The sequence below is a fragment of the Ruditapes philippinarum genome, unplaced genomic scaffold, assembly GCF_026571515.1.
Source record: "Ruditapes philippinarum isolate M1 unplaced genomic scaffold, ASM2657151v2 ctg1138_1_1_1_1, whole genome shotgun sequence".
NCBI lineage: Eukaryota > Metazoa > Mollusca > Bivalvia > Venerida > Veneridae > Ruditapes > Ruditapes philippinarum.
This window is the reverse complement of record NW_026856209.1, coordinates 64,110-75,232: the sequence shown is the minus strand read 5'-3', so window position 1 is coordinate 75,232 and position 11,123 is coordinate 64,110. Positions and strand designations below refer to the sequence as shown.

General features: G+C 31.1%; 1 protein-coding gene across 2 annotated transcripts; it reads left to right on the top strand.

The window, feature by feature from the left end:
• The first annotated feature begins 1,613 nt into the window (after window positions 1-1,613).
• On the top strand, window positions 1,614-10,109 carry LOC132745790 (uncharacterized). 2 transcript variants are annotated; one of them, XM_060734768.1, is made up of 3 exons: window positions 1,614-2,463; window positions 4,872-5,180; window positions 7,464-7,620. In XM_060734768.1, the coding sequence occupies exons 1-2, from the start codon at window positions 1,848-1,850 to the stop codon at window positions 5,162-5,164; spliced, it is 909 nt and encodes a 302-aa protein (XP_060590751.1). In that variant the 5' UTR covers window positions 1,614-1,847; the 3' UTR covers window positions 5,165-5,180; window positions 7,464-7,620. The 2 variants fall into 2 exon arrangements, with proteins under 2 accessions (XP_060590751.1, XP_060590750.1); XM_060734767.1 differs by having other exon boundaries at window positions 1,632-2,463; window positions 4,872-5,086; window positions 7,464-10,109.
• Window positions 10,110-11,123: the final 1,014 nt, after the last annotated feature.

Genomic DNA, 11,123 nt, shown 5'->3' with positions numbered 1-11,123 from the left:
TCCTAACCATATACAGTATAACTAATCATATCTCTCTATATACGTAAATGCAAAAAAAAATATGAATAAACAAAATAATAAAACACTATTTAATAGAAAATAGCAAATAGAATTAGAGGAATGAAAAGAAAGGAAGAAAAAAAACCCTAATCATTACAAAATCAGACTGATTGAATCTCCATAATACAGCTTCCGTCGCCAACAACCCCCTAAGCACCGCCTTAGACACAATTCAGATTTCAGATATCAGTTCCTTTAAGACACGAGCAGGCACCTGTGTAGAACCACCGACGTTCCGTAAGCTAGTCGGATAGTTTCATGGCATGAAATAATTCAAAGTCCTGATAGCTAAGTAACTAGTCTATTTCAGTGGAACTAAATGAAACGTATAAATGTATAGAAAAGATTCTGTAATTCGGTATAGACGATCCTAAACTGATGCGCTCGTTATTGGTTTTTTTTCTGGTTTAATTGTTATTTAATTAATTGCTAAAAGTGTAATTTGTGCCAAAAGAAAAGAATAAAAACATCCACATACAGAAACTCTTGCAGATAAAAATGTATACCATGTTGCTTAAAATGATTATTACATAATTATATTAATAATGCGATTACAATTATACTCATTATATTACTCCAAAGACGAATTTTTCCCACGCCCTACAGACAAAGTAACATCGTATGTAGTATCTGCCGATGATCAGGTGATGCCAAGACATGCTGGCATAAAACCACAAAATGAACGCTGGAAACCACAGACTTTCTGGGTATTTTGTATCAGCGTGTGCTCACCTTTGGCCACTTTCCCAGTATAAAATGCTTCTTTGCTTCTATGCTTCTTTCTTTCGGAAATGTTCTACTGACACAAATACAAAAAAATCAAGTGTACTTTTTATATGAACAGCAGATTATTATTAGATTTCGGACGCAAATGTTTTTCATTTTAAGCTGAGATTAACAGTATTTGTAAACATATGTGCTTACAGAATATTCTCACAATTATTTCCATCTTACTAATGCTTTGCAAAACTTATAATGTACAAATTTAAAGTAAATTTAATATAGTATATTTATTTTAATCGACAAAGGGGGGTAAATAGGGAGGGTATATCGTGACACCAATACGCGACTGAGTATTTCTAACATTAAGTTATGTTACTTTGTAGGTAACAGTACTTTCTTTAAGAAAAACGTTTTTTTATTAAAATTAATGAATTATTGTAATTAATAATTGAATTATGTAAATGATATTTCATATTTTACCGTATCATTGCCTTTTTCAGTTAAGTCAAATTCATGTTACTTGAAATGAAATACGTAAATAATAGTACACTTACATAAAAAGAAATATATTTATTTCGCTTAACTTATAAACCATTTAAGATGTTAAATTTGTCTTTGTTAGCAATGTTTCTTTATTACATTATAAAGACGTAGAAAATATAACTGAACTTTACTATCGCTCTTTTGCAATACTGATTTTCTAATGAAACACCGCCGTGAGAAATATGTAAATTTTGCTCCGCCTCTTTTCACGCACAACCGGATTTATTTATAGTGCTGATGACTGTTATTCTAATTGGTCGATAAACGACAACGCCTATTTTCCCAGGAGCTTAAACGTAGAAAAAATAAGTGTTATGATATCATATCAAATGTTACACTACAGTGAGACGGGAGTTATTTGTAATTTATACTATACTACGTGCCATATTATCATAAATTGTGCTTGGATTATAACATAAGAGTTGTACGCTGCGTTGTATATTACTTTACGTGATTTACTATTTTAAAGTAGTATTGTTAATTTCATTTAAAAATTCAATAAGTTGGATATAATGTAAGAAATGGAGACGAATAAAGAGGACACAAATCCCAGCGCTGAATCTTTGAAAATGGGGAAATGCCCGCTGCTGCCAGCTATTACAGGCAACAAGCGGGATAGTGGGTACGGAACAGATGTGAATTCCCCAGCGTCCCAGTCATCCGGTACTTCGGTTCCCCGACAGTTTGTATTTGGAAGTTGTGGTACAGACGTTGATATATCCGAAACCCTAGAAGAAATGGATATAAACGATAATGAAGATGTATTTCCTAAATGTGACGAAGAGCGTCACAATGAGGCATCTGATCAAAACGTCGATGATGACAACGATAAAGAGGTTGAAGAACTCTTCGGTGAGAGTTGTGAACTTGACCATTCTGTTTCGGAACCAATAGCAATACAAAGACCACAAGCGCCCATTCCAACACCTGAAGGAATCGATGATGCCAGAAACATGGGCTGGGCTCCGTTAGAGAACAGTGAGGACACGTCCGTGTCCGAACCTTTATATTTAAATTCATGGACGAGAAAAGACCGTCAAAGAAGACGGTTTCGTCCAATAGCTAGTCGCAACTTTGGTACACAGACTCCAAGTCCGAAAGATCAAGAATTTGGCCAGTTGGGCCCGAATTCTAAAGGTAAAACGCTACAGATATTAAATATCATATCATATAAGTTTCAATGTTACATCATCTCTTGGTCCATGAATTTTTAGTCTTTTATTAAAGAAACTTCAATGAGTTTTTTTTTTGACATGACGTGTACTTGAAATATTTTTTTCCAAGACTTGTGTCCCATTTGATGTAGGTCTGGATCATTCCCTCCATGTTTTTTTCCTCTTCAAAATAATCGATTTTATTGCCCAAAATGTAAAAAAAATCATAAAAAATTGCAAAGTCTTTCAAAAATCGCACAAAAATCGATATATAATTTAATTTTGAGTAATTTTACTATATATGTTATAAAATATTATCGTATTCAGATTTTTCCATTTAAAGTGCTTCACTTGATCTATGTAAGAATTTCAAATTACATGTATGTGTTTTTAGGCTTTTTAATCTCAATTGGACTCTTTTAACGTTGGGAATTCGTTTTTATAGATTCATATTCAATTATATCTATTGTGGTATTTATAATTTCACCAAGTCTAAAACATTGTTATCAAACCAATGTTATGTTCATAATTTTGTTGCCCATAAATACTTTGCATGGGGCAGACTTGGTTCAGGGGTGAAAAAATGCACTAAATAATGCTCATAATTTATATCTACAAACAAGTTTTCATATAGTTGTTTTTGCTGTTATTTTAGCATTATTATGCTCTCGTATTTTTAAATTATTTTAATAAAATCATTCATAATTGCATAATATTAACATTTTTATAAACAAAACACGCAATTACTAAATAATAAATGCAATCTAAACATACAAAAAACTTTCGAATATTCAAATCATTCGGGCTAGGTTATTGAAATTGTCATTAAAATCACGGCTTAAATCATACCCCACTTGCAAGAAAAAGTGTGCGCATGTTAACAATCTGTCATTTACTCATGGGTATTAAAAGATATCATTCGAAAGCGTGGCAAAGATAAACCGGTTCTTGATAAAGGCGTGCATGTGAACTACGCTCGTTTTCGTTAGACACAGTAACTATGCAACTTGGTGACATATTAATAAACAATCTGATATCTACTGTATTAAGATAACCCACCTGCTAAAGAAAAAAAATAGATGTGATGTTTATAGATCTTCACATAGCATGGTTGACACATCTGCAGTTCTCTAATTCGTTAAACTGAACTTAGAAGAAGAAAAAACACACTTTTTACGCACGCACAATCAGACCTTATTTACAACTTTTCTGCCCCGACACTTGAAATTGTTGGTTTTCGCGTTTTCTCTAAGTTAATTTCAAGGAGCACTTCCGAAAGTCATAATGAGTCATTACTGATTAAAGTGTAGACAATTTAACGAGAGCGGAGACCTCTTAGGAAGCCCGCGGCAAGGAAGACTGCTTACATCAGATTCCGAAAATAAACCAGACATGTACGTCTGAGCAGACGATAAGTTTGTTTTGCAGGTCACATTGAGCTGACACGATAGTAAATTTACAATAGTGAAGTTTAATCAGGTGTGAATTTCATTGAAGATCAATGATTAGGTAGACACCAGGGGTGATAAATTATCAAATGTAGATTTAAATTTGCCTTTAACGAACATATAAAAAGTTTGAAGACGATTTAAGGCCGAAACATAATAATTACGCAGTTTGATAAATCATATAGTTATTACTTTGTCATAAAAAAAGAAAACCTCAAGTGTTGAAGGAAAGTGGTTAACCAATTAATTCTGTTATATCGTCAGGTTTCATTAATTATCTTGTCTACATTATCGTGAAAATATTATAAAAGATCCCTTCATATATATAACGATTATTCTAAAAAAAAAACAGATACAATTTCATTTGACATTGATTTCTGTTATCTTATTCTTTCAAGACAGGAACAAAAATAAAACATTTGATTGTTTCTAGTCTCCGCATTATTGGCACACTTGAAATAGACTGCGGTTATGGTTATTATCAGTTCATTAGTTGGTTCAAAAACGAGAAAGCCATTTATATCCCTTTGATAACGATCCAGTGGCAAATGTTTAAAGTTTATAGAGTGCAAAAAACAATTTGCGCATTTGGTTTGATAGCACACGCTTATTACGTGTTTTTGTTCTTTATGGTCTACTTTTATCATCTTTTTTCTCTCTCATCATTCCTTTTCATGAAGGTCATCTATTTCTTCTTTTTCTTGATTTCACAAACAACTTGAATTTAGCATTATTCTTTTCGGCATCTATATCATTTGCTTTTTGTTCGTGTTGGTTAAGTTTCTTCTTATATATCAATTCGACTTTTTTATGCAACAGATTTAAGAATTTTTGTTGTTGTTTTCTCTTTATATAAGAATATTTAACTTTAGATCATGTGCAGTCTTTCTTTTTTCCATCAACTATTTTTTATCAAATGTTTTGTTCTTATTATCATCACCAGGTAGATCGAGGCGACCTCTTAGGTTGCGGTGTGAGTCCGAGTCGTCCGGGGTTGAAGAATATCATCAGCATCTCCCGGATCTAATTCCCCAACCTCGGGATAGATCAGTGTCACTTCCATCGGTTCCTTCTTTTCGTATGCAAGAGCAAGAAGTTGGCAGAGAGTTACGAAGAATCTCGGATGAGTTCAACTCGTCTTTTACACCTTTCAGACGGGTACGTTTATCATCAATTACAGTAGGGTATTTAATCTGTGCTACAGTTAAGATGATACGAGACAGTGAGACTTTTTGAATATGATTTTGATAAGGTAATAAGTTGGATGAAAACTGATATATACAAAACTTTTGATTTTTTAATGTATTTAAATTAGTCGTTTATGAGGGGTTCATAATGTTGAAAATAAGTCAAAGTTGTGGAAAATTTAAAATAGGACGGCAGAGATTAATAGATTCAGTGTTTATTTGATATAAGCGTGCTTTACAAGTTTACATCTTCTATAGTAGGCTATAATGTTTAACATATATATAGGACAATAAAATAATGCGCAGTTAGATAGTACGACTGTGTAAAATTGAGGCTATTTTATAGCGAAATACATGTATTTATTTTGACAGTGTTTGAAGGGCTTTCAGTGTAGATTATTCAATACATACATGCAATAAAAGCAAATAGTCATAAAACTGATAAAACTATAATATGGCGAAGAAAATATATTTGATAATACTTAAACAGGTCTAGATTTTTCTACTTTAAAATGGATGCCACTTTTTTTAACATAATCGCGATTTCTGAAAAAAATAAAAATTCTTTTTTTGTGTGGAAAATAGTTTATAGTTGCCAAATGTAGTAAAAACGTGACGAAATACAAAATTTAAATTGTTGTCAGCAGAGATAAATGTATGCCTGTACTACATGTACATGGTGACTTGAAAGTTTAAATTCAGATCAATAATTAGTCATATCAGATATCAGGTTAAACTAGTATCTGATTTGATAAATAAGTTATAGACGGGTTATTACCACATAAGTTTATCGCTATTCACAACGGCGAATCAAATTAAATTTTGGCACGATGCCAAGTGGGAATTTCATGACTTTAACTCCATTATGTTATTTCCTTATTATCGTATTGTTAACAGATCATAATGTTTTTTTAAGAGTCGCAATTAATGATTAAACAGTATTTGAGAATAGAACGCTTACATATTGAAGTGTTGCCAATATCAATTGGAAATAAAGTAGCTGCCTACTTCATTCCTTTGTGCGTATTAAATTATATTACAACGCCTCTTGAAAAACAGTAAAAATACAAGGCCTGAACAAACGTCTACATTGATTGACACTCGTATTGTGGTTGATAATGTTATAGTTGAAGCACTTGAAAATAAGCGGTATAAATGCAAAACAAAAAACTGAACTTTTATAATCATTAAGTTACCATTCACTCAGTTAAGTTAATAATTAAGTTATCATTAACTCAGGAACTTGATATTTAATCAATAAATCACAAAATATACATATTTATATATCTCTATCGATAGAGATAAGGGCTATATCATTAATATACGTATACATGTGATTTATTGATTAAATGTGCATTTTGTCTGATAAGCTTTCCCTTGCTGTCTGATGAGAAAAATACTTAAATGATTGTATGGTCACGAAATTATTTGATCGATGTTTAATCTATTAAAACATGTAGAACCTTTATAGACCTTTATTGCCTAAAATTCAAATTTAATTTTAAAATGTCTAGGTCTATTTTAAAATGTTAAATTCATTCACGTTCGTCATTTAAGTATATATAATTTTTATAAGTACACAAAGTGTCAAACATAAGCAAGACTGTACTCTTTCCTTAGAAGCAAGTTTAATGGTTCAAAGATATGTCTCTTTGATATGTTTTGTGTAAATGATATCTTAAAATCTTTGTAGCGTTTCATTGGATTTTAAACTTCATTTTGTTATTTATTCATGAATTTTGATCATGCAATATAAATTTCCTAAATAAATCATGTTCTGAAGTTGTAATTAAAACAGTTTTATCGACGCTAGAAAAATTGGCCAATCAAATTAGTTCATATCCCTGTGGTTTTTTTATCATTATCAGTTTCAAACTAAACGTATTGTTAGATGCTATCAGGGTTCATTTACATGTTGGTATTACGTTTTTGTTGATGTCAGCATGAAGTTGATAATTATTATTTTGATACATTTTAATTTGATATTCATATAAAACAAGCAATTCCCAGGAAAATATTTTAAAATGTAGTTTGTAACGGTGTTGGATCAAGGAGTTTTTTTATGGCAGTATTGGAAATATTATAATACAATTACATAGTTTATAAAAATTATGTCGGTACAATTTTAATATTTCAAGGCCATTTTCTGGAGGATCTCTTTTGTACTTTTATCATTTAAAGATAAGTATTTTAAATTGTGTTGATAAACACTCAATTTGTATAAGGTGCCTTTGAAAGATCAATAGATATTTATGTAACAGTGTAACCAAATGGAAGTTTCGTATTATCTAACTTTGATATACATATAATGTTCTTGCTGATAAAACTCGTTTTACTTTGTATTTTAGCGAGAAGCGATTCCAGAACATTCATCGTCTTTTCCACGACAAGTTAACATCAACATACAAGCATGTTGGACTAGATTGCGACGCATTGTGTCAAGCAGTTCATTGGAACAAGACCAAGATGACACCCAACCATTCGATCCTTCTTTCGAATGAAGTCCACGGAGGAGCCGTTGTAAAAGTTTTACAAGTATTGTGAACGATATATTACGAAGACAGTAATTAAAACTCGTAATTAGCAATCGTCTAAGTTTTTGATGACATAAAATGAAAATGAATAGATGGTGCTGAAAAAATGAGTCTGAAAAAGTTATTGAGAGTGTTGGTTGGGGGTGAGCATAAAGTCTGACATTATATAAAAAGGAATGAAATAAGTAAGAAAGTGTTGCTTCACGTTTAATTGGGTGTGGAACACCTGAATGGTCATGCATATTAGTTTAGATTCAGCTCATGAAGCCTCAGTTAGTTATCTTTCCCTTATTCTTTGCTCAGACGTTGTTTTACACATTTCAGGCGAATTGGACAATTATATTCTTTTATTCATAGATTGATCTCAATTGTTTCGGTACATTCTTTATGCATGCCCATGATGCCTTACCAGCTTCTTCGTATATTGATCTCCGTGTCTTTGTATTGCTATTGTATTTATATATTTATGCAACGATATGATGACGATGAGAACAAGTTTGTTCTCAGTATTACGGAAGGACGTGCGACAAAGATGCTTCAATGAGTGCATTGTAAATGCCGATTACCGAGCCATTTTGATTTATGATTTGATATACACTGTATTTGCAAAAAGACGAGTTTTTCTTTGGAATTAATGCTCATGAGGCACAATTAACTGTTTCTGTTTGTAATTAATGTAAATTGTACATTCAAATTATTTTCATTCCGCCATTTTCAGTCTTTTTATTTTAGTACTGGTGTTTGTTCTTTTTACTTTGTATATACATGTTCATGTATATCTCTGCATTTACAGGAGAAAATTGTATGATAGTTTTGGTGCAACATGGCGGATTTAATTGGTGCAAAAATTATTTGTGCTATTTTTAGAAATTTTCAAGGTCCCTGTAGTTCACCGTTATTTGATTTGTATATTTACCAAACTATGACGTATTACGTTTGTTATTATTTTATTTTTTGTTCGTTAGTAAATGTGTTAAATTGCATAGCAAATTTTATTTGTTTGAGTAGTATTTCCGGGCAGTTTTGGTGCAATATCTTATGATCTCCACATTTTTTTTTACTGTTTATTGTTGTAAAAAAATAATCAATGGAAACTTAAATATGCAAGAAAACAAACTGTGGTATGTCCGTAGATACATTAACAATGAGTTTAGAAATACTATTTTACCTAGTCTTTTACCGAATTTGTTCATATATCAAATGGTATTTGCTTATTGATAAAATATTAAACGTGGAAGGAAAGAGTTTAAAAAATACAAAAAAGATACATGTATAACATGGATTTGTGTTTTTATATAACCTAACCTCATAAAAGAAAACACTATTCATTTTCTCCTGGTTTGTTAATCTTAATGTGGCAAATATTTTTTTGTGGGTAAATGGAAATTTTGTTTCAGTCTGTGCATGGAGTTCACGTGTTAATCACCATTTTCTCTCATGTTTGTTTGTTTTTATCATTCATTTTGTTTTCATGAAATAATATTGATCTCAAATATATTAGTCCGTGTGATATGTATGCTTGTTTTTTTCTGCCAAACAAGAAGGAACATATTTGTTTGTTATTTCTTGCAAAATACGGAGGACGAAAATTATGTTATTAAAAGGTTGATTCTTTTCTTTTTTGGGGTTGTAGTTTAAGTGATGATATATATTTGTTTTAATCAAGGAAATATGTTCTTTCTTGTTTCATTGCCATTGCGTAGTATGTACATTTTCTACTTTTGAAGTCATTATGATTAAAAGAGTTGACATGCATTTGTAAATGATTGTAAAGTCTGGTATGAGACAAAGGAACTTTTACTGTCGCGTATCATTTATTTATTTTAAAAAGTCAAAAGAAAACATTATCTGAAACTCTTGTTTTAATATTGATATTATTATAAAAGAAGATATTCGAGAAAAAAAGTTTAAAATGAACAGACTACGACTGAAATTTCTCAGGGATGTACAAAGGTGTCATAATGTTGTATAGTTATAAAATGTTTTCTTGGTATTATTTTTTTTCAAGTTTTCAGTTTTATTGTTCCTTTGCCGCATGTTCTCTGGTATAAGTTCGGGCATTACATATGTTAGATATACAGAAGAAAGGAATTTTCTCAATGTTTCGGGTACTGTTTTTAGAGTGTAGGGTATAAATTGTTCCATGACGGTAAATTTAAAATGCATTTGTCGTAAAGAAGGGTATTTTTTTGCATTGGCACAGGCTGTTCGATACGAGTTTTTTTGTGTTTTTAGATGACGTACATTGTATAAAACTATGAAAATGTATGAATTTATTGAGAGTACAGTGTACTTAAACTTTAAAGCAAGGTAATAAGGAAATCTCAAAATTTGTTTGAAATGTATTCAATTGGATTTGTTTGAAACTATTTGTTCTTGATATTGATATTCTTGTCATGAAAAGAAAAGAAAATGTTTTATAAACCATCTCAATAAAAATGATAAAATGATAAACTTTTAGCAAGGCTTTGTTGTTATATCTTGTCTTACATTTCTCTTTTAAATGGCCCATTAAGCCCTCGAAATCATTTTATTTCCCACAAACTTTTTTGTTTTTGGTATTTGGTATCCAAAACGTATTGGCCATATATAGATGCACCATCTTGTGCTTCTTTTGCTATAATAATTTGGCAGTAGGTACGTATAATTATTGTGATTGTGTATTTTGTATGGAAGTCAAAATACTACTGCGCCACTCGTAAAATATACCTTTTGGTGCTCACTCGGTGAAATATATTTCAATCTTACAATAAACTAAACAAATTTTCTTTTTATTATAAAAAATTATGCAAAGAAACGTTTTAAAAAGACATTTAACCTAATACTGAATGAAAAGCGCGCCAAATAATAATACAACGTGACGTCATTTACGACGTCACGTCATTAAGTTGGTACCCAGTACTGTGCACGCTGGTATTTCACTGAAACAACGTAAGGGGCTTAAATTCAAACAGTGAAATTATCAAAGTGGTAATTTTACTGTTTCAAACAGTGAAATTACCAGTTTTATATCACTGATATATTTCTATAAACCACCGAAAAGCATGTAATAAAAAACATTATTAAACCCATGTTTGACTTTTCTAAAACAACTTTGACTTTGAAGTCAGCCATTTCCTATTCAATATGAAATTACTGTTAATGTTTGAGGACATGGTAAAATGCATGGATGACAAATAACTGACCTCAGCTCCCATCTTTCTCATGCTTTCTACGCACACAAACAGTCCAGCAATTAAAATGCCAGTTTAAAGGAAATACAAACGCACAAGAAATCACAAACATTGTGAAATGTATGAATCACTATTTAAATGACTGAAGGAAAATCACCTTTCAGATATACCAGTATCTTATTGTATCACATGTATTATTATTACTATTGAGTAACTACGCACGAAAGGGAATCATTGGTTTTTTTCATTGTTTACGTGATTGTAGCGGAAATTTCCGGCATTCCATACATATTTGTGAGCA